Here is a 24,826-nt window from a genome sequence, read left to right as displayed (position 1 = left end):
TGTCTGCCCCCCCCCCCCCATGGCTCCTGTCACCCAGAGGCCTCCCTGCACTAGACCCCTTGAGCCAGACCTGCCCCTCCTCAGCTTTCTTTAAAGTCTCAGGCCTGAAACCCTTATACTGTTCTGCCTGTTCCTACTGTCCCTGGCTTCAGCCTTCTAACATTTCCTGTTCACAGCCTCTCCTCACCCAGCATTTGCTCTGCTTTGGCCTCCTTGCTCTGCCCGAGACTGAATTCTCCCTCTGGCTCTACTGCTTTTGGCAGCCAGGTCTCACCTGGCTCTGGAGGCTCAGCCCTGGACACCGTCCAGTCTCCCGTCCCACTCAAATGTCGTCAGGGTTCCCACCAGGTTCACTTAGCCCCTCGAGAAGAACCCAAATAGGACAGGCCTCCAAGTGCACCTGGCTGGGCAAGAAAGTTACCCACGGCAACCTCAGAGCCCAGGCAGGCACACCGCCTGTACACAGACAGGCAGACGGGATGTAGGGCACCAGGGAAGGCTTTTGGGAGTGTTTTCAACTGGGCTTTTAAATAAGAAGGGATGATACTGGATGGGCAGGTTTTCACTAGGGCGAGAGAGGATACCTAGTACAGGGGGATTGAACAGCAGAGAAAGGACAGTGTGGGCAGTACTCAGAGAGCCCCAGAGAGAAATAGCTCAGTACTATGCTCAGAACCTCAGTGTCAGGGTGAGAAGGGACCTTCACCATCATCTCTCCGGCAGGCCCTCACCCCCCACCCTGACTGTGGCCCCAGGGAGACCGCCTGTTTTCACCATCTGAGCCCTGGCTGATGGCAACCGTGAGCTGTTTCTACACAGAAGCACTCCCTCTCCACCCCAGGGATCAGCGTTCTTGGGTCTCTCAACATCCTCGACCACTTGGGGAAGAACAGTGGACTCCAGGGTACAGGCCTGGGAAGATGCAGATTCCTCATCCTTTCCCCTCTGCACGTGTCAACCAGAGCTGCCTACAGCCCTGCCACTCAAGTGTGTTCCTCAAAGTGTCTACAACCAGCAACGACAACATCAGCCAGGCACTCGTTAGAAATGCAATTCTGACCCCTCCCCAGACCCGCTGAATTAGAATCTGCATCTTAGCAAGATTGAAGCTGATCTGTGTGCGCATTAAAGATTGAGAGGGGCTAGTTTACAGCGCTAACCTGGGCAGGAAGCAGCTCCCCTCGGCCACCTGTGTCAGTGCAGTGTTCTCAGGGCCCTTGTTGGACGTGGGGGGATCCGAGGCAGGCACACACGGGAGGGTGGCCCAGTGCAAAGGACGTGGGATTTGGAGTTGGAGGATCTGAGTTCAAGTTCTATTTTGCCACATAGTCCCACATTTCACTTGTTTGCACCTCAGGTTTTGCATGGAGAAATAAGAGCGTCAACCTCACCAAGTTACTGCAAGGATCAGATGAGATAAAATATGTGAAAGTAAAGTGGGTGCAGACGTTAAAACGGTATGTGCACCACACGCAGAGACATGCACACGTGATAGATTTTGAAGCAGACGGTCACCCAGCCCATTGCCTCAACAGATTCAACTACATGGAGGACATCCAAGGGCAGCAACAAGTAGGTCCTGACAAGTTCATCTGGGGCACAGAGGGAAAAATCAGACATAGCTGTGGGTCTGGTGGAAACTGAGCCAGGGACAACGCTCAGGACTTGAAACTTTCCTCCTAAATCTTCAGTTTTGTAAAAGCCAAGTCAGGGGAAAGGAATCATGGTCTTCGAACTGTACTTTAAAACCTCTTAAGCTGTAGGTGGCAGCTCTTTCGTCCTATTCACAGCCAGGCCAGGATGGGATTATGGGGAATCAAAGGATAAAGATGGGAATTACAACTCAAGTAGGGACAGGTGATAGGGGATGTGATCTCAGAGGCCTCCTGCCAATGCTGCCTTGCTTAGGACATTAGTATCTATGCTCTCCAGAGCAGACAGGGTGGGCAGGTAGCCTTAGAATCCAAGTTTGGTAAGGCTGATAAAAACATTAGAGTTCACTCAACTTTCTCATTTTACAATGACCAAAACTGAGGTTAAGAACGTGCCCTAATGGTAAACTTGTGGTAGAACCCAGGTCCCGACAGCTAGTCCAGGCCACTGGGTACTTTCCCCAAGAGGTCCTGCTGCATTCAATCACTTAGGAGCCCCCAGAGGAAGAATGATGGGGGGCGGTGGGTGAGAAGCTGGCAGGAAGGAGTTTCCTGGGGAGAGCTTTATGGAGGAGGCATCTTTGAGTTGCGGCTCCAGAGAGGGGAGGGTTCTGACTGGGATCAATCCTCCCAGGACCTCTTTGATGGGATACGGGCAAGGAATTGGGCGGGAGAGGAGAAGTGAGCGGTTGCCTGGGAGGGTCAGCTACTTGGATCAGGTGAGTTTGGGTTGAGGTGGACCAGAAGAGAGAGCAGGAATATGCGGACGCTGCTGGCTGGTGGGAAGTTCACAGTCACATTTATGAGACTGCACTGGGGGAAGCCCTGGGGAGGCTGTGCAGGGCCAGGGCCAGACAGACACCCACCTGCAGGTAAGGAAAGCGCTTTTAGTGGTCATATGACAAATGTCTAGAGAGAGATGGAGGCTGACTTGTAATTCAATTCACAGAGATTTTCAGCAAGAGTCAGGAGAAGGTGAGCGTGGAGTAGGGTGAACAGTTTGCCTGGGACTGAGGAGTTTCTGAGGATGTGGAGCTTTAAATGCTGAAACCAGGATGGCCCCAGGCAAGTTGAGATGACTTGTCACCCTGGGGGGAGCAGCCGGCCCGGCCTGAGGGCGCCTGCTGGAGACAGGTGAACGAGAAAGCTGGCTGAGAACACGGGGCCCCACCTGCGAACTTAAAACTTGAGCCACAAAGGCAGGGTGAATGGCAATTTAGTTGTGACTCTAGTAGCCTAAAGTATTGTCTAATGAGTGCCAGGCCCTGGAGGAAGAAATGCAAGGAATAAAAATACAAGGCCCCCAAATCCAGAGGAAAAATTAAATATGCGCTTAATCCTACATGAAACCATGAGTGATAGCTCCTCTAAAGGACAAACAAAATAGCAGAGGAGAGAGAGATTCTAGCTGGATACAGACTGAGGCAAGAAGAATCCGAGCTTGGGTTTGAAGACTGGATTGGTTTGAAGGGAGGTGGTGAGGAAGGGTGAAGGACATCCTGAGGGAGAGGACACACGCAGAAGTAAGTACACAGCACGTTCTGTAACTTGTGGGGCTGGGCATCGGACAACAGCATGAAGACGCAACGTGCATTGCAGCTGGAATATGAGCTTATATGAGATCCCTGGGCCTGGACTTTATTCTGAGACTGGAAAAATCCATCAAAGATTTTCAGAACAAGAAAACGACAGAGATCAGAGCTAGACGATCAACAAAGGGTTGTTCTTAACCATTTGCAGGGAAGGGGAGTCCATAACCCGCTTAGGTATTACTTACTGCACCTCATAACCTTTACCAGCAGGAAGTTCTCTCTAATGTCTAACACAGAGCTCTTTTCTGTGATCCTGATGCTTCCCGTGCTTTGTGAATCTCGATGTCAAACCGAGAGTTCCACAGGGTTCAAAGGAGACACTACTCAAGAGAACGCAAAGGAAAATGATATTTTACTCTGGGACTTGAAGGATTAACCAAATACTGGGACTTTATTCCAAGAACCATGAACCATCCAGGAGAAGAAACACAACTTACACAAGACTATTCCTTATGAGAAAAAAAAATCCTGTGCTGGAAATGTACTCAAAGAAGAGATGAAGGGAGAGGAGGAAAGGGGAGCAGGGGAGAAGGAAGGAAGAATGAAGGATGAGGAGGGAAAAGAGTAGAAAGAGGAAGAAGAGAAGGCAGATGAGGACGAGGAAAGGGAGGCATACTGAGTTAAACGACACCCTTCCCCATCAAATATATCCAAGTCCTAAATCCCAGTACCAGTGAATGTGACTTTATTTGGAAAGAGGGTCTCGGCAGATGTAATTAACTTAAGGATCCCGAGATGTGATCATCCTGGATTTAGGGTGGGCCCCAAATCCAATGACTGGTGTCTTTATAAGTGAAAGGAGAGGGAGGTTCGAAGCACAGAGGCAAAGGGCGAAGGCCATACAGAGGCAGAGATGGACGTTATGCCTTCACAAGCCAAGGGACGCCAGGAGCCACCAGACACTGGAAGACGCAAGGAAGGATTCTCCCCCAGAGCCTTCAGAGGGAACTCGGCCCTGCTGACACCATTTCTGACCTCTGGGCTCCAGAAGTTGTGAGAGAATAAACTCCTGTTGTTTTAAGCCCCGCAGTGCGTGGTCATCTGTTACAGCAGCTGCTGCAGCAAACTAATGCACTTGGGGATCCCCTGTGTGAGTGCGTGTTGGGAGACGGTGGGGAGACACCAGTGTGCCAACCTAGAGAAGCTTCTGGTCTGATGGTTTTCTTTACCCTGGGAAGCTCCAAGGAAATCTGAGACTGCTAGGCCATACAGGACACAGTCATAAATAATAGTAGAGACATGCAGATAACGTGGAAACAAAGTCAACTGCAATTGAAACTTGAAGTCCAAATGCCACTGACAGCCTAAGAAAGCCTGAGGCCAGGCTCCTCCGCGGGGCTGTCCTTGGCCTCAGTGACAGGAAGCGGCAACACGTGCCCTAGACATTTGTTGTCAGGCTCAGGCCAGGGCCTCGGACGCACGCTTCCCACTGTTTCTATGGAGGAGCATCTTTTGTTTCCTGAACCAAAGCCTCAGGATCATAAATAACCCATAGTAAACCCACTGGGGGCTTGTAGGCATGAATTATTTGTAAATGCCATGAAAGGCCCCTGGCCTAGGAGGTCCTGCACCCAGAGTGCCTTACATGCACGGTTCCTATTCTCCCCAGGCCCTTCCCCAGCCCTATAATCAGCCTATTGTACTTACGAAGGATTTGGGGCTCAAGCAAGTAGCCCCAAATGGGGACATTTATCCTCCGTAAAGTACACATGTAGATGAATAACAATGGATCACCACATGGCTCATGACAGGGTTTCTGAGCTTACAGATGTCAGGTGAATCTTTACCGCTAATGCAAAGGAAGAAAAGAATACTTCCCCGGCCAAGCACAGCGGACCCGACAGCACCAGCTGGTGAAGGAACAAGATGCTTGGGGTGACTGGATCCAGGGAATGGTTGGTGGTTTATCCAGCTCTCTTCTCCCTGGCTGCTTCCTTTAAGACTAGTATTTGACAGGAGGAAATGCTGCGTGTGTGCACGTGAGTACACACACACACACACACACACACACACACACACACACAGGCAACAGCAACACTGCTGGCAGACAGCCCGCAAACCTCTAGCCCTGGGTGTGAGAAGGGCTCGCATGCCCACGTGCAAACAGTGCCTGGCTCTGCAGAAGGAGACAGCAGCCAAAGCCCACACAGTGACAAAGGGGCAGCTGCTTATGCTCTGGCCCCCTCTGTAAGCCCTGAGCACATGAGCGGTCACCAGCAGTGCGGAGCGGGGAGGAAGAAGCAGAGCGTGCCGCAGGTGCTACCCCTGCACATGGCACGGGACGCAGCTGTGCTGTCAGGTGAGTTGGGCGGGGGGACATGGAGAAACACTGCTTGAAGTGACTGATTATAGACTCCAAGGAGTTTTGTCACTGGGACCGTAATTAGGAGCACCAGCCAGCAAGCCTTGTGCCCAAAGCATCCCTGTTCAGGTTCTAACCTGAGAGAAATGTCAGAGTGGAATTAGGAAGGTGCTGAAACGCAAAGCCCAGGATGAAAAGCCTGGCAGCTTCTCAGCTGCCTCGACATGCAGTGAAACAAACAGTGAAACAAAGCCGCTCTGCTGCTGGATTCATCTGGCCTTGAGGCAGAAGGGTTGAGAAAATTGAATTTGGAACGCTGGCTCTGCCCTGGGTTTTTCTTCCAGCCCAGCTCACAGTTCAGGGTTAGCAAAGGCATCTGCCTCCCTGCGCGAAATTTCAGCTGGGCACAGCAAGGACCAGGTTCCCCTCTTCAATAAATAATGCCTGCCAAATCCGCTCATCCCCCTGCAACTCTCCAGTCACAGGTATCCTTTGCCTTTATTTCTCTCTCCCCTTTCTTTCCCTTAGCCCAATTCTTTCCCCACACCCTCACTGTCCTAGAGCAAAAGGAAGCGGCTTCCACTCAGAGCAAGTTTTCTGAGTCCTCCCCACAGCCAAGTGAAAACCAAACAGAGAGGATGTCGGAGAAAGCAGCACCCTTCACACCCCACCCCCACCCCGAGCCTTACATAATCATTTCATCATCTCTTTTATGAAATCGAGTTCAAATTCCTATGGCAAAATTCCTCCAATTGCTTGAGAATGGGACTTCAGGGAAGGAAATGTCACCAGTTTACTACATGGCCTGCTGCTAGCTAGAGCCCTGAGTAGTGTACTTTGTCAAGATTTTCAGTATTGTTTTAATTGAGATATAATTGGCAAGTACCATTCTGTTAGTTTCAGGTGTACAGCATAATGATTCAATGTTTGTATATATTGTGAAATGATCATTGCAAGTCCAATTAACATCGGTCACCAAGGATTTTAAGTGAACTATGCCAATTCCTAACTCTGCAGGTGTTCTCTTCTTTTTCCATGTCATTCTCCCACCCGCTGCCATCTGCCATAGGATCTGTCCCAGGCCTGGGGAAGCCCTATCTCTGTTTCAGTTACTGGGACCAGCTTCTCTTCTCCACGCATCCAGTTGGTTACAGAGGTCCAACACGGTTAGATGCACTATCACACCTCACCAACAGGAGGCGCCAAATGTATGACGTGCTCCAGCTGGAGGAGTGCAAGATTTTCCCTGCGATAATGCAAGCAAGTACCCTCTTTTAAAAATGCGTACTCTGTGAACCAGAAGCTATTTCATGTCTGGTTTAAGCACTTGCGAGGAGTGTGCTGGGAAATGCAGCAGCAGAACGCAGGAGCCGTCTGCAAATAGATCTCCGAGGAAAAAGGCACCATCCTCGGCATGCTGCCTGTAGCAAGGGGCTTCTTAAAAATTAAATCTGTTCTGGAAAATACGCAGGCTCTTGCTATTATAGGCAGCCCAGGGACAGTCAGGTGGATGTAAAAGCCTGGAAAGTAAAAAGGTTTGAGTTGCTGCTGGGTTCCTGTAACACTGCTGGGTACAGAAGAGATAGCAAGCTCACTCTAGACCCCGGAGAGCATCATATCCTAGTCCACTTCTCCTTGAGGTCTCTAGACACCTCTAGGAAAGGAGAATCCTGAAGCTGCCCTCGCCTGTAAGTCTGGGACAAATGCCCTTTTGAAGTCTTCAAGCAACCTCTTCATAGGTAAAACCAGGTGGAGTTTTAGAAAAAAAGAAAAAATATTGAGGGGTGAGGAGACTGGCTAGTGGTTCCCTCAGCAGGCCCTCTCTTCTCAGATTCTTACTGATTAGATTCACTATTTTCCCGTCATTCATGCAAAGGCACATTCCTGATTAAGTATCAGCCATTTAACCAGCCATCTCTACGTGCTGTCCACCATGAGGCATGAAACCAAGCAGGACCCTGTGGGGCTCCTGGGCAAGGAAGCCCTTCTGTGTCCCCCGTTTCTTGTTTGTAGGGAATAGACTCCAGCCTCCATGACCTTCCTTGAGTCCCAAAGGGCAGATTTGAACAGTTGCTAATCAGGGAAGGGAGGGGATGCAGAGACAAGGGGGGAGCAGTCAAGAAACAATAGTGCAGCTTTGGGGCAGGGTCCTGGTTCCCCCTCAAGGGATGCACATAACAATATCTTTGAGCTCTTCTGCAGAACTAAAACCCCCAACAAATGGAAGATGTCAGCATTCTTCATTCCAGAGAAGACCACCTGAGGCCAGATTAAAAGGATCAGAGAAGCTCATCAAGAGATTACCTGAGGCCAGATTAAAGGAGTACAGGCCCTACACATACTCTGATCTTATCCGCAAGCCCACCCTTGAACCATCGCTATAAAACTCCTCACCAGATCCTCCCAGGTTGGGACAAACAATTTTTCAGGGCACAAGCCCGCTGTGCCCCCTTTGCCTGGCAAAGCTATAAAGCTCTTCTTTCCTACCTCACCCAAATCTCTGTCTCCGAGATTCGATTCAGCAGCAGTGCATAGAGGCTGAGTTTTTGGCATCAGGCATGGGGGGGGTACCCTCCATGGGGCATAGAGATGCCTTCCATAAGACACAAGTGTACCCCCATAGGACTGGATTTCTCTCCCAGTCAGGTAAATTCCCACCTCCCCTCCATCAAGATCCAGCTCAAAGTTACCCCCCTCAAAGCCTTTGCTAACTACTCCTGAGCTAGAAAGGACTTAGACTCATGGTTCTCATATGCCCACTCTGACGTTAAGGCCTTTCCCCAGCCCTGGCTGTGTTCTGGGCCCCAGCGTGGCTCTTCAGCCTGCCCAGCTGCAAATCTCCAGCCCAGCTGGCCACCCACTTGAGAGCTGAAGGTCATTCCTCTGGCCTTTCATAATGGTCTGGGACAAACTGCAGCTCTGGATATTCCAGCCACAGACCATCACAAGGATTTTATGCCACCTCCATGGTGCCAGAGCTGACCCACGTGCCAAAGAGAACTTGTCAGGAGGATCACTCTGCCTCCGATTTTCTGGTTTCTCTACTCCATCATTAGATTATGTGACTCACCTGGATCCCCCTCCCCCTTCTCTGAACAAACCGCAAACCATCCAGCCCTGTGGTGCCTTCCAGGAGGCCGAGATGCCCTTAGGCCACAGCTCTCTAATGGAATTACACAGGAGACAGGCAGGGCGTGCTGCAGCCTCCAAAGCCCTGTGTGGCTGACAGGCTCCTCAGGGGAACTGAGGGCACAGGGACCAGTGCTGCTATCCCTGGATCCGGGACATGGGGTTCACATTTAGACGAGGGGCACAAAAGCAAGAGTACAGTCTTGGTGATTGCCAGACCTGGGCTCAAATTCTAGCTCCAATTAGCTTTTACTGGATCTGGGGCAAATTATTTAACCTAATTGGGCCTCAGGTTGCTCTGCACAGAAATGAGATAATAACGCATATAAAAGTTTTAGCGTGTACTTGGCTGGGAAACACTCAATATATAAGGGTGATTGTTATTATTTTCTGCTGGCATCAGTGGTACCTACAGAGGCTGAGAGATCTCTATACCCAGGGCCTGGGGAAGAAAAAATGGGAAAGAGATAGTATGGGATATATGGGAAAAGATTAGGAGGGAGAAAGGAGAGGTGTCTCTACAGATACCATCTTACAGTCAAGGCTTCAAAAATCTATAGCAATAACAAGAGAAAGGCACATGGCCAATAAGTTGATGGACTTGTATGTTCATTTGTTGGTTGGTTGGTTGGTCGGCGAGTCCATTCATTCATTCATTCATTCACTCATTCATTCATTCATTCAACTATTGAATGCTTACTTTGTACTAAGCTCTAAGAGAATTGATCAGGACAGAGGAGAGTCAGGCAGACAAAGGCTCAGCCCTCAAGGAGCTTCTATATAGCAAGAAAGACACACAGAGTTCATTGCAAGTATAGCGAGAGCTACCAGGGAGTTGACCAGTGCTTACTGGATCAAAAGGACACAGGGCCTCACCTATACCAGAGAGACTGAAGAGAAGCTGTATGGAGTCCTGACCTGACTGTGGATTTACTCTAGAAGTTTAAGTTAAGGAAGGGCAGGACAAGACCATTATGCGACACTGGTAACAAGTAAGTTACACCCAACGAAGTTTGCAGTGAGAAGCACCAAAATTGGGTAGCTCCATGACACACATTATACTAGAAACCATCTACATAGGCATCTGGGCTGGGATAGATTTGCGTGTGAGCTGATGCCAGCATCCCAAGCTCCCTTGGAGGGGTTGAACTAACATTTGATTCCTTTATTCTAACATCTCTTAGAAGGTAGTTATCATTATGACAGGCAGCCTAGGTTCAAATCCTGACTTTCCACTAACTAAGGGCAGGGGCTGGAATAAAAACCTCCATGACTCACTGGCAAAATTTATAAGAATGAGCTCATAGCCAAAGAGAAAACTTTTAAGAGTAGGAAGAGCATTTAAATGGGAACAAGGAAGCTCAGACACATGGCAGATGAGGTAGGAACATGAAATCTGACTGAGCCAATAAAATAACCAGAAAGTAACTTGCAAGGAGGGCTTTTGAGGCCAGGGCGAAAACATGTCTCAGCAGCCTTCTATTAGCGCATGTGCAGCCAAATGCTCTTTGATAACGTAAGGCTGGCTGCCCTCTAGAAAACAATGGGCTACTGAGCACTTGTGGGGAGGTGAGGGAAGGCTGAGTTCAGGAGGATGTTCAGAAAGCAGGGAGACTCCGCCAGCAATCTCTGCTGGGGATTTACCGAGGACCCAGTGAGGGACACTCCCACTGCTGAGTGTCTTTGGCTTCTTGATGTTTTACCGACAAGACCTGTCCATTCTACAGGTCACTAACCATTTGAGCCAGAAGAAAAATTAAAGATCATCTAGTTCCTGTTTCCCAAAGATGTTCTGCAAAACACTAGCTCTGATGGATGCTGTTAAGTATATTAAAACAGATAATAGATACTTATTGGTATAATTCAAAAAAGTGTTCAGGGGCCAAATAAATGTGAAGAATTTTGAGCTAAACATCTGAGACTTCGGGACACCAACTTGCTCACCCAGGGACTGAGCCCATGGTCTGAGACTCATTAGCACCACCCTATTTATTATGAGTCAACCACACACTTCTAAGAAAATATTAGGAAGGTACATCACTCTCCAAAGGACTGCATTGGCACGGCAGTTCTCTAAGGTAGGCTGGATCCTTTCTAACTTGTGGTAAACACGCTGTGTCACAGGACATCAAGGATGATAAGAGTTAAGATAAATTACAGCTTCCCTCCCCCACCACTGCCTCCACGTCGGGCTCTTCCAGTCCCTCCATCTATTCTGTCCTAGGAGGAAATCGGATCTGTGATGATGAGTCCAACAGCACCATTCTTTACCAAACCTCCCTGATGAGTCACCTGGTCCTCTGGTGCTACTTGGGGGGCCCAGGCACAGATCTTGGAATCATCTGTCTGGGAGATTTCCAGGTGTTACAGTTTAGCCCCTACTCCCCTTTTAAAACGTTTAGCACCTGACAGGTCTCTGAATTCCCAGAAAAACTAAGCTCATCAATAACAATAATGATAGCAACACGTACATTGATAACTTGCTTCGTCAAAGCACCTTTCTAAGGTACTATTACCACTCCTATATTATCCGTGAATGAATTGGGGCCCAGAGAGGTTAGGTAACTGGCCCAAGGTCACTAAAAGGAGAGCCAGGATTTGAAGTATTTCAAGTATTCTTGACTTGCCTCCATATGATTATTCTATGAGCCAAACTATTACAGTCCCTGCTCTCCTTTGCTCTGCTGCCTCCACTCCTACCAATAATGGAAGAGAACTAACCCAGCTGTGTACCTACTACCTGTAAGGCACTGTGCCTGGCACTTGATCACCCTTCCACAGCTACCCAGTGGGGTAGACAGGATGAATCCACAGAAGAGAAATAGTTGTACTTGTTCAAATTCCACCCCCCTGCTGCCCACACCTCCCCAGCTAACAAGTGGCTGAACCCAGATGTGAAGATCTTCATTTAAAGCCTATACTTATTGTAGAACTTTATTGCTACCTTGGAAATGGCTGGATATAGCCTGACCACCTGCAGTTTAAGGAGAGTTATACATAGTGAAGCATGGAGCCCTTTCATTATCTCCCACCCCCAGGATCATGATGGGGTTCTGCTATATGCTTTTGGGGGTACTAAGGAGTATCCCCCAAAATCCATGGAAGGCCTCCCAGGTCCCTAACATCACTTCTGATCCTCTTGATGAAAAAAGGACTTGGCTTTGGTTTATATTTTGCTGTCCAGAAAGAATCATGGTCTTATCACTCACATCATCTGTCCCCTTCCCACCCTTAATTCCAACACCCTGATTTTAAAATAATCTTTATAGCTTGACAGTTTAATAGATGATTTTAATTCTACAGAAGCCCTCACTGTGGAAGAATGACCAGGAAAATATGGGCTGTGCAGAGATCATTTTGAAAACTTAGTTCTTCAGTGAGGAAGGGGATGTATTTCTAAGCACCTGGCTCTGTGGTGCTTTCTTTCCATCTTACCAGCCTTCCAGAAGAATTTGTTGAGGGAGAAAACTGAAAGGCTTTCCAACGCCACTTATACACAGAGCTCTCTCCAAACCTCCAATGCTTTGACCTCCTCTTCGCCAGAATAAAATGCCCTTTTGTTAAAGTGGGCTAGAAATGTACGTATAGTATTCAAGACAATTCACTATGGCAACCTCAGTTTTAGAAAACTGGTGCTTTGAAACCACCAGTAACTACAGTCCCAACTCCCTCCCAAACTCACTATGTTGGGGCCTTATCAAGCTAAGAAAAATCCATCCTGGAACAAATTACTATATGCAAACACGATGCAAAACATACTTAAAAACATAAAAATACTGGCTTTAAAAATAAAGCACCCTACACAGAGAATGAGCTCCACCCTACTACCTACCTACATGCCAATTATCCCATGCACTGACTGCTGCTAATTACCTAACTGCTTGTCTGCAATACATCATTTAATTGAGGTGTGATTCCTCTACTGTCCTAACAATGAGCAGGAGGACCAATCTCCTGGCCAGCACCTGGGAAGTGAGACCTCTTCCCCAGTTGTAAGGAGAGTAGAGCCCAGGTGAAACATGATTCAAGAAAGGGTCCGGCTATAAACAAAGAGGGGCAAAGCATGAACTCAGAACCTCCTGGACTGAAGGTGGAAGGTGAGGATGGGTGGCGGGGAAGAGAGGGAATAAATATGTAGCGAGTGGTTCCTATAGGCACTATGTCAACATTTTTTGTTTTAATGCATATGATCTTCTCAAAAAACCTAGTTAGGAGGGATTTTTATTAGACCCTTTTCACAGATGAGGAAACTGAGGCTTAGAATAGTTCAGTAACTTGCGCCAAGGGCACACAGCTAATTGGGAGTCACACAAGGGTTCAAAACCAGGTCCTTAACTCCAAAGCGGGTGCTCTTTTTAGTAAGTCACTAACATCACGGCCAAGCTGACCTGCTGGGCCATGCCTCCCCAGCACACCCACCAATGGTGTAGCTGTCACTCTGACGGGAAAACCTCTCATGTCTCACAACCTGGGATATGACTGGGATTTACTGTACAATAAAGTATCCTCCAAGTGTCCTGAAGGATAGCAAAGGCCATTGGAGATATTCTGGAGACAATCTGTGCCACCCCTGAAAAGTCAACAGACTGGTAGAAAGCAGAAGCTGAAGAATGCCAACATGGGAAAAGCTGAGAGCCACACTTAACCGAGGCCCACCCCAGGACGCAATGCTGCTTATCAGGAAGACGGGGGCAGATGCCGGTTTGGAATCTACCCCTTATGAGCTGGGTGGCCTTCGAAAAGTGATTCTCTTCTCCATGGGGTCCTAGCTGCTTCCTTTGAGAAGTGGGGTTGGTACTGTAATGTCATGAGGTTGTTCTGAGGATTTAATAAGCTGACATAAAACATATACTGACATTGTGACGTATCTGGAGTTGGTAATAATGTTACTATTAATAGTGCACAAAGCTCCGATTGCCTGTAGGAAAATGCCCAGAGAGCCTGACATCCTAGGAAGCCGAGGGTCTGAGATGAGGAAGGTCCCACTTTCCCTTTTTTTCATAAACAAGTACACGCCACCTCCTCAGAAGAGAGGAGGATGCCGTGCTTTCCTCTTGGCAAAATACTGATGCTCTGGTGACTGACCTAACAGGTCACAACAACCTCGTTTTTCCCTCCTTGAATGGAACTAGCCACAAGAGTGGGTGTGCGCCGACCTCGCCACTGACAGGAGCTAAAGGGACAGTGAGGCCAGAGCAGCTGGCCCCTCCTTAGCTGCAAGAGGTGCAGAGAACCCTGCGATAACATCCACCCCACAGAACATTCTGCAGAGCAAGTGCCCTGCCATTCTGCAGAGCGAGTACCCTGTATACACAAAGGCAGAAGCGTAAGATAAGAAAGAAGGGAGTGTCAAGTGGATGAAACAAAATAATAACAACTCACAGTTTAATTGAGCACATACTGTGTTCTAGAACCTGTGTGTAGGAGCTTTGCAAATATTATCTTATTTAATCCTCATAATTATCTTACAAGTAGACCTTTCCATCAGGCCCATTTTACAGACGGGGAAGCATTTAGAGCTTGCAGAAGCACTAAGTGGCAGAGCAGGATGCAGACTAAAGTCTCATCTGGCTCAGAGCCCACAGACAAGGAAAACCAAAGGTCAAAATGCTGGATCGGCCTTCAGGTTCTGCCTCCTTCATCCTTGCCTGTGACCTCAGGTGTCTCTGGAGGAAGGTAACAGGTCCTCCATGAGTTGGGTCCCAAGAGCAGTGCCAAGGGCTGGGTGGTGCTCATACACATGGGTTCAGGGATAAGGGGGTGAGACTTGGAATACAGAGGCTAGGGTCAGCTATGAAGCTGTGAGAAGCAGGAAGAGACCTGGTCAATGAGTCATTTCTGGCTCCAGTTCTTTCTTTACTATGACCTTTCTATAAAATGTCATATTTGTGAAATGAGGGTGGTGGTGAAATGGAGGAGAGACTGGATGTTCACTGAGGCACCTTCCAGCACAGAGTTCTTGCTGTGCACTGGAGGACATCTACAGGACCGAACAACTCCCCAAACAGATGTCAAAGGCACTGTGTTCTCAGGAATCTTTGCAAATAACACACTCGATTTTGCCAAGATAGAAACAGCCACAAGAATACACTTCATTTGGCCAGAAAAAAATAGCTACAAGAATGATTCATGCATGTAATGTTCTCATCTTCTATGCCCTATGTAACTAGGCATTAATTCGCAGAAGGACAAAATAAGAGACTACAATGAATATACCAAAATGCCTCTTTTTTTTTTTCTCTCTATATAAAAGATCTCACTAAAATTCTCTCGGATCCGTATCAGACTCACGGGCACTTGAGATTGGAAGGACATTTGAAGATCAACTGATCTGACTCTCCATTTGATGGCTAAGTCCCCTCCACAGTGTCTCTGAGGGGTCTCCAGGGTATGCCTAAATACCTCCAGGACAAGAAACCAGATACCTACTGAATTCAATGGGCAGCTCTGATCTTTTGCGAGGTCTTTCTTATACTGTCTACAGCTTTGGTTGCACCTCTGCGCCTTGTGGCCACACAGACTACGCCAAATGCGCCTCCACATAGCCCTTCAGAAACGTGGTCCCCGAGTCTTCTCTTCTGCAGAGCTGTCAATCATTCTGCACTTACAAGAACAATCTGACCGCTGACACATTGTTGTTTTTGTTGTCGTCCTCGTTTTTCTAAGACAGATTTACTTGATCCACAATTTTTCCAAGATGATTAGTCCTCCAAGTAACCCAAACTGTGCATTTTTTCCAACTTATATTATCAGCAACACTGAAAGCTGATCATAATCAACTTGCTTTCATAAAAAGAAGGAATCCATCAAAAAATAGACTTTAAGAGAATCCACTTGGCTAAAACTATCACCAGCAAGCGTTCCATGTTCGCAGATAAACAAGGAAGAACTATGAATGCACATTTCTCCCCCACTACCCATTCCCCACTGGAATTTAAACGACCAGCTTTCCAATCACAGAACCATAAAAATCATCAATCATCTGGCCACAACCTCACATCTTATGATGTGGATACTGAGGCCCAGAGATCCCATCTCTTTCTCCATGCCATCCCCGGATGTTTTTATAATTCCCCGTGCTGGGTTAGGCACTGGGGATACCAAGCCCTTGCCCTCCCAGTTCTCTGAGCAGGGACTCACAAGGCAGTGCAATTCAAGGAATGTAAAATAGGTAGAAGCACATTGTTGGGGGGTAACTCAATGACAGGCATTTGGAACTTTGTACAAAAAACTTGGCAAAACGCTGTTTCCTTTCTCTGTGCCTTTACTCAAGCTGCTCCTCCAAGTGCAACCTCTTCTCTGTTTGGCAAACTGATCCTTTAAGACTCAGCTTAGGTATCACCACCCCCACCAATACTTTCTCCCTGACTCCCCCTTTATCTGCCCTTCTCCTTTATGATCCCATTAACACCTTGTACAAATCACACTCATTGTACTTAGCATCGTGTACCACACTTAGCCTTCCCGCTTGGATTGTCTCCATTAGACTTGAGCTTCCTGAAGCTAGGTAACTGAGTTTTACTCAGTTTCATACATCTAGTCTAGTTCAGTTGGAATGTACTGGATTTGATGAACAAATAAACATTTCAGCAGATTCTTAAGGGTTAACAGGAATTTGTCACACACAGAAGAAGAGAAAAGAATTCCAGGTCAGGAAGCCCATTCAGAGAGACAGTGCTCTGAAAGGGTGTGGCATGTCTGCAGAGCTGTGTGGGCCATTCTCCTGGTGGGCGTGGTGGGCATGGGAAGAGTGCTGGGGTTGGAGCTCGGGGGTTAAGTTTGGGCCAGATGTGAAAAACCACATAAGCCGTGCTGAAGTTTGCAGACATTATCCTGTAGTTAGGGTGGGTATAAAAAGTCTTTATGGAGGGGAGTGACGTCATCCCATTAGTCTTTAAGGTCACATAAGTGGCCAAGGAGGGAGCACCGCATTGAGGAGAGACACAGGGAAGGAGGGTGTGTTTGGAGCCTATGCTTGCTTCAGGACAGGGGGGAGACTCTGTGTCAGAGGCACCGTGGTCCAGGAGCTCAGGAAGAGCCCTGAGGGGGGATGCAAAGTGTGGACTCAGGTTTGAGAGCATCGGTGGAACCAACAGGATCTGATGAGTAAACTGAGGCGTGGGAGACAGGGAAGAAGCATCAGTGTTGACGGCAGTGTTTCTAACCTGGAATCCCGGGGCGAGACAGACAATGTTAATAGAGACAGGGGCCACGAGAAGAGGAACAGTTTGTGCGGGGGTGGGGGGCAGGGGGTACAGGTCGTGAGGTCATTTCTGGAAAGATTCCTATGACAATCCTCCCAGATGATGTCTATAGGTTGGGAGCTACTTCTTAACTAAAGGACATAAATGAAATGCAAGAAAATCAGTCACGAAAATCACAAGAGTACAAGACATATTTTTTAATCCTCGCAGAGACAGACGGAGCAATTCTAATGATTTGAGGGTGAAAGAAACAAGTTCAGATGAGAAATCTTCTCGTTTTAAAACTACAAATCATTTCTCAGTCCGTTAAATTGACAGTTGTATACAAAATATTCTCTAGGCAAGCAGATTCCAGCTCTTTCTTATTTTCTGGACTCAACTGAATCATTTTCATATCTTTAAAAAAAATTCTTATTACCAGCTGGCTAATAGCCTCACACCATTTAGTGGGTCCTAGTCGCCAGGGAGAATTCAGTTTATATTAATTAAGTGGTCCCACTCAGCCATTTTATTGACTAACAACCTCATTTTTTATTCATCTTTTCAAAATGCTAGAAGGTCAGGATTTTACTGAGGAAAAGCCCACAGACACACTCATGAACAAATCCCTTCTGCACCAAAATCAATCCATCTTTTAATCTAGCAACACCCTTTTCTCTCTCATTTCATAGCAAAAGCTCCAAAGAGCAAGCAACAAACAGAACCCCTACAGACCCAATTGCTCCATTTAAATAAACAGCAAAAGGACTTTCCTGGCTCATGTGGTTATCCTAAATGTACAGAGACTGCTCTTAGTAGAAAAGAAACTGAAATTGCCAGCTCACCCTCTTCCGCAAGTTGTAGGTGAGAATGAGGTTCCGGGAGAAGGAGTGGGAGAAAGCTGTGTAGAATTCCAGCACTTTCTGCAGGGCGTCCCGCTTGATCACATGCAGGTCACAGTAGGTCAAGGCCCTGACGTTGGCACAGGACTGGGCAAGGGTGGCTTCCTTCCAGAACACATCTCCAAACACATCTCCCTTCCCTGAGGAGAGAAAATGGTGATGAGGAAAGTATCAGTAGGAGGTGTCTGGCTATCGGGGTTGGCTTCCCACTGTCTCCCAGAGTTGCTGTCCATTTGGCATCCCATGGCTTGGGCTCAGAAAAGGCAAAAATGGTTTTAATTTGGACCTTAGCAACATGCAATTTAAGAAACTTTAAAATACCATAGGATATATGTCAAAGTTCAACCAATAACTTTGGGTTCATTTGTGACCTCCTGAACACCCTATCCAAAATGGGAGCCCTGTGTTATTCTTTATCACCCACGGTTTTCCGAAGCATCAATCATAGTCTGAAATTATATTATTTACTTGTTTTTTGTCTGTCTCCCAACATGAGCATTCCTGTGTCTCATCTCTCCACTAACACCCAGTGTCTGGCACACAGTAGGAGTTCTCACAATATCTGCTGGCAAAAGAGAAGTGAGGAAGGAAGGTGAACGGTGGGTCTACATTAGTGGGACTGAGAGGTGCACACTAGGCTGCGATGGGGAGGGTGTGGACTCTTCATTGGAAGCTGAAGAACAGGCGGTGTCTCCCCCGTTTAGGATGACCTACATGGAAGGAGTCAGGCAAGAGTGGAGTTCCTCTTCTCCCACACTCTGTCCACTGCCCTGAGGTTTATGTTTGCATGGCGCCTCATTCCTCACCCTCTCTCCCATACCTCCTTCCATGTTCCTCCCCTTGCCAAACGCCCTAATGGCAGTATAAAAAGATGGGCCCTATATAAGTGGCATCTCCAGGATCCTCTATACCTACTATTCCACAAGACTATATTTAACAATATATTTAATAATAAGTCAGTGGAGTACTCATCCCACATAGCCATATTCTGGGTCAAACTTCTATCAATCTCCTCTAAATATCTGTTTTTCACACCTAGGGATACTCTTCCTACCTTTCCCAGAAACCCATGTTTTTAACATATGTTTAATGCAAAGCTTAATTCATTCCTGGCACAGCCTCTGGTTATAAATAGCTTGAAATGTTGTTTCTCTTGCTTTTAAATTTTCAGCACAGATAAACACAAATTTGAATCCCCAGGGAGCCAGAGAGGAGTATTTGGGGGGTGTGTGGTGGGGGGAAGGAAACAATGAAACAAGGGTGAAAACCAATCTAACAACTCTCAAGGGAGTTGTCAGCCCATGCATCCAGATCAGCCACACTCTGCAGCTAGAACCCAGGTACCCGTGACTCAGTGTGATTTACAGGGCAACTGTTTTCCTAATTCAGGCTAAGGAGGCAATTAGAGTTTTAAGCATCTGGACAGAACTTGACTTTTTCTCAAACACCAAAAAGTGTCCACTCTAAATACATAAGGTACTCCACGGGTACAGCCCTCTCTAAGCACCTCCACGACGTGAGCTGAAAAGCAAGTATACTGGACACATTACTCTATGTGTTTGTGAAATACTGTGTAGTTCTACTTTATGAAGACGGTTTCACCAACTCAATATGAGTAGGATACATGCTTGGGGTAGCATTTAGGTAAATATGCCTTTAAAACTGTGCTATTTAAATTCCCTTACCAGGTGTTTTTCAGCCATCTGTTATATGAGTGGGCTAATGTAGGGCAGGGGCCAGCAGATGGTAATGTTTCTCTCAGTGTGATACCACCTGGCTTCCACGGAGAGAGGTTCATTCAGTGTGTGCTCTCTAGCATGGAGTCCTCACCAAAAAGGCTGGCCAATTCATTCATACATATGGAGCATTCTATAACCCCTCTTTACTGCTCTGCAGTGCCTCTCACACCTTTCATAATTATTCCCCTAGAGAATGCTCTTTTTCTGACATGCAGTATGGTAAATATTAAAAAAAAAAAAAAAAAGGACCCTACACATATACTGCAACTTACTTCAAGAGGCAAAGCCTAATTCCCTTTCCTTGAATCTGAACTCACTTTAGTCTCTTGCCTTCACCAATAGAATGTGGCAGAAATGATGTTCCAGGATTTTCAGGCAGAGTCATAAGAAGCCTTATAGCTTCTGCCTGTGTCTCTTGGAATACTTACTCTCAGGATGCTCCCTCTCGGATCCAACCACCATGTTTTGAGAAGAACACACCACACAAGAGGTCACACAGAAGTGATCTGGGGACAGCCAGGCTCTGTCAGTCATGTAAGCAAGCCGTCTTGGCCATCCAGCCCAATCGAGCCTTCAGATGACTGTAGCCCCAGCCAATGCTGGACAGAAACCACACGTGGGAAGTTCAAGGAAGAACCAGCAAGCTGAGCCAAACAACCCACAGAATCATGAGAAACAATTACTTTCTTAAGCCACTAAATTTAGGAGCTGTTTGTTAAGCAGAAATAGATAACCAGAACACACAGAATCATGGAATTCTAGGATGAGAGGCCCATGAGAAATCACTTGTTTACCTAATATTCCGGCAGAACACTGAAAATCATCCCAGCTCTGAATTGGCACCCCCACTTCCTTCCCTGAAATAATGAGATGAGAAAGAGCTAGAGGTGGCTCTAATGGGCAGGTTCTGTTAAGTGAGTGTTTTGCCCATCAGTGAGAAAATGAGGAATTTACAAGTTCTGCAGTCTCCTACTGTGATCAAATGTGGTATAACTAAGCCAGAACTATTGAGAGTAGACCATTGGTAATCTTGCCTAATTCTTATTAAGATTACTTCCTTTAAGCAACTTAAGCTTCCATCAACAGATGACTGAATAAAGAAGATGTGGTGTATGTGTGTATACATGTCACAAACACACAATGGAATACTACCCAGCCATAAAAAAGAATGAAATGTTGCCATTTGAAGCAACAGGGATGGACTTGGAGGGTATTATGCTAAGTGAAATAAGTCAAAGAAAAACAAATACTGTATGATATTACTTACATGTGGAATCTAAAAACAATACAACAAATTAGTGAATAAAACAAAAAAGAAGCAGACTCACAGATACAGAGAACAAACTAGTGGTTACTAGTGTGGGGAGAGGGAAGGGGGAGGGGGAATATAGGGGTAAGGGAATAAGAGGTACAAACTATTAGGTATAAGCTAAGCTAAAAGGACACACTGTACAACATGGGGAATATAGCCAACATTTTCTAATAACTATAAATGAAATATAACCTTTAAAAATTGTCAATCACTATTCTGTATACCCATAACATATAATATAGTATGTCAACTGTACTTCAATTTAAAAAGCTATAGAGGATTGGTTCAAGGTAGCAGAGTAGAAGGATGTGCTCTCACTCCCTCGTGTGAGAGCACTGGAATCACAACTAACTGCTGAACAATCATCGACAGGAAGACACTGGAACGCAACAAAAGAGATACCCCACATCCAAAGACAAAGAAGAAGCCACAATGAGACGGTAGGAGGGGCGCAATCACAATAAAAGTCCCATAACTGCTGGGTGGGGAACTCACAAACTGGAGAACACTTATACCACAGAAGTCCACCCACTGGAGTGAAGATTCTGTGCCCACGTCAGGCTTCCCAACCTGGGGGCCTGGCAACGGGAGGAGGAATTCCTACAGAATCAGACTTTGAAGGCTAGTGGGATTTGGTTGCAAGACTTGGACAGGACTGGGGGAAACAGAGACTCCACTCTTTGACGGCACACAAAAATTGTGTGTGCACCAGGACCAAGGCAAAGGAGCTGTGACCCTATAGGAGACTGAACCAGACCTACCTGCTAGTGTTGGTCTCCTGCAGAGGCGGGGGTTGGCTCTGTCTCACCGTGAGGACAAGGACACTGGCAGCAGAAGTTCTGGGAAGTACTCCTTGGCATCAGCCCTCCCAGGGTCTGCCATTAGCCCCACCAAAGAGCCTGGTAGGCTCCAGTGTTGGGTCACCTCAGTCCAAACAACCAACAGGAAGGGAACCCAGCCCCACCCATCAGCAGAGCAGATTAAAGTTTTACTGAGCTCTGCCCACCAGAGCAACAGCCAGCTCTACTCACCACCAGTCCCTTCCATCAGGAAACTTGCACAAGCCTCTCAGATAGCCTCATCCAACAGAGGAGAGACAGCAGAAGCAAGAAGAACTACAATCCTGCAGCTAGTGGAACAAAAACCACATTCACAGAAAGACAGACAAAATGAAAAGGCAGAGGGCTATGTACCAGATGAAGGAACAAGATAAAACCCCAGAAAAACAACTAAATGAAGTGGAGATAGAAAATCTTCCAGAAAAAGAATTCTGAATAATGATAGTGAAGATGATCCAGGACCTCGGAAAAAGAATGGAGGCAAAGATCGAGAAGATGCAAGAAATGTTTAACAAAGACCTAGAAGAATTAAAGAACAAACACCTAGAAAAATTAAAGAACAAACAAACAGAGATGAACAATAACATAACTGAAATGAAAACTACACCAGAAGGAATCAATACCAGAATAACTGAGGCAGAAGAACGGATAAGTGATCTGGAAGACAGCATGCTGGAATTCACTGCTGCGGAACAGAATAAAGAAGAAACAATGAAAAGAAATGAAGACGGCCTAAGAGACCTCTGGGACAACATTAAACGCAACAACGTTCGCATTATATGGGTCCCAGAAGGAGAAGAAAGAAAGGACCTGAGAAAATATTTGAAGAGATTAGAGTTGAAAACTTCCCTGACATGGGAAAGGAAATAGCCACCCAAGTTCAGGAATCGCAGAGAATCCCACACAGGATAAACCCAAGCAGAAACATGCCGGGACACATAGTAATCAAGCTGGCAAAACATAGAGACAAAGAAAAATTATGGAAAGCAGCAAGGGAAAATGACAAATAACATACAAGGGAACTCCCATAAGGTTAACAGCTGATTTCTCAGCAGAAACTCTACAAGGCAGAAGGGAGTGGCATGGCATATTTAAAGTGATGAAAGGGAAGAATCTACAACCAAGATTACTCTACCCTGCAAGGATCTCATTCAGATTCGATGGAGAAATCAAAAGCTTTACAGACAAGCAAAAGCTAAGAGAATTCAGCACCACCAAACCAGCTCTACAACAAATGCTAAAGGAACTTCTCTAAGTGGCAAACACAAGAGAAGAAAAGGACCTACAAAAACAAACCCAGAACAATTAAGAAAACGGTCATAGGAACACGCATATCGATAATTACCTTAAACGTGAATGGATTAAATGCTCCAATCAAAAGACACAAGCTCGCTGAATGGATACAAAAACAAGATTCATATATATGCTGTCTACAAGAGACACACTTCAGACCTAGGGACACATACAGACTGAAAGTGAGGGGATGGAAAAAGATATTCCATGCACATGGAAATCAAAAGAAAGCTGAGGTAGCAATACCCATATCAGATAAAATAGACTTCAAAATAAAGAATGTTACAAGAGACAAGGAAGGACACTACATAATGATCAAGAGATCAATCCAAGAAGATATAACAATCATAAATATATATGCACCCAACACAGGACCACCTCAACACAGAAGGCAACTGCTAACAGCTACAAAAGAGGAAATCGACAGTAACACAATAATAGTGGGGGACTTTAACACCTCACTTACACCAATGGAAAGATCATCCAAAATGAAAATTAATAAGGAAACACAAGCTTTAAAGGACACAATAGACCAGATAGATTTAATTGATATTTATAGGACACTCCATCCAAAAGCAGCAGATTACACTTTCTTCTCAGGTGCCCACGGAACATTCTCCAGGATAGATCACATCTTGGGTCACAAATCAAGCCTCAGTAAATTTAAGAAAATTGAAATTATATCAAGTATCTTTTCTGACCACAATGCTATGAGATTAGAAACCAATTACAGGGGAAAAAACACAAACACATGGAGGTTAAACAATACATTACTAAATAAGCAAGAGATCACTGAAGAAATCAAAGAGGAAATCAAAAAATACAATAAAAACATGACGATCCAAAAGCTATGGGATGCAGCAAAAGCAGTTCTAAGAGGGAAGTTTATAGCAGTACAAGCCTACCTCAAGAAAAAACAAACATCTCAAATAAACAATCTAACCTTACACCTAAAGAACCTAGAGAAAGAAGAACAAACAAAACCCAAAGTGAGTAGAAGGAAAAAAATCATAAAGATCAGAGCAGAAATAAATGAAATAGAAGCAAAGAAAATAATAGTAAAGATCAATAAAACTAAAAGCTGGTTCTTTGAGAAGATAAACAAAATTGATAAACCATTAGCAGACTCATCAAGAAAAAGAGGGAGAGGACTCAAATCAATAAAATTAGAAATGAAAAAGGAGAAGCTACAACAGACACTGTAGAAATACAAAGCGTCCTAAGAGACTACTGCAAGCAGCTCTATGCCAATAAAATGGACAACCTGGAAGAAACGGGCAAATTCTCAGAAAGGTATAAGCTTCCAAGACAGAATCAGGAAGAAATAGAAAATATGAATAGACCAATCACAAGCAGTGAAATTGAAACTGTGATTAAAAATCTTCCAACAAAAAAAAGTCCAGGAACAGACGGCTTCACAGGTGAATTCTATCAAACATTTAGAGAAGAGCTAACACCCACCCTCCTCAAACTCTTCCAAAAAACTGAAGAGGAAGCAACACTCCCAAAGTCATTCTACAAGGCCACCATCACCCTGATACCAAAACCAGACAAAGATACTACAAAAAAAGAAAATTACAGACCAATATCACTGATGAATATAGATGCACAAATCCTCAACAAAATACTAGCAAACAGAATCCAGCAACACATTAAAAGGATCATACACCATGGTCAAGTGGGATTTATCCCAGGCATGCAAGGATTCTTCAGTATACGTGAATCAATCAATGTGATACACCATATTAACAAACTGGAGAATAAAAACCATATGATCATCTCAATAGATGCAGAAGAAGCTTTTGACAAAATTCATCACCGATTTATGATAAAAACTCTCCAGAAAGTGGGCATAGAGGGAACCTACCTCAACATAATAAAGG

At 45.9% G+C, this 24,826-nt stretch overlaps 1 protein-coding gene across 2 annotated transcripts in view; it reads right to left on the bottom strand.

The window, feature by feature from the left end:
• The window catches only part of KCNH1 (potassium voltage-gated channel subfamily H member 1), a 421,221-nt gene that overhangs the window by 76,910 nt on the left and 319,485 nt on the right, over positions 1-24,826 (bottom strand). For both annotated transcript variants that reach the window (XM_007451327.1, XM_007451328.1), the window contains exon 10: positions 17,704-17,900. In XM_007451327.1, coding sequence (XP_007451389.1) covers positions 17,704-17,900 — 197 coding nt within the window. The remainder of the gene's footprint in view (positions 1-17,703; positions 17,901-24,826) is intronic.

The sequence above is a fragment of the Lipotes vexillifer genome, unplaced genomic scaffold, assembly GCF_000442215.2.
Source record: "Lipotes vexillifer unplaced genomic scaffold, Lipotes_vexillifer_v1.1 scaffold570, whole genome shotgun sequence".
NCBI classification, from domain to species: Eukaryota; Metazoa; Chordata; class Mammalia; order Artiodactyla; family Lipotidae; genus Lipotes; species Lipotes vexillifer.
This window is presented reverse-complemented; position numbering and strand designations above follow the sequence as displayed.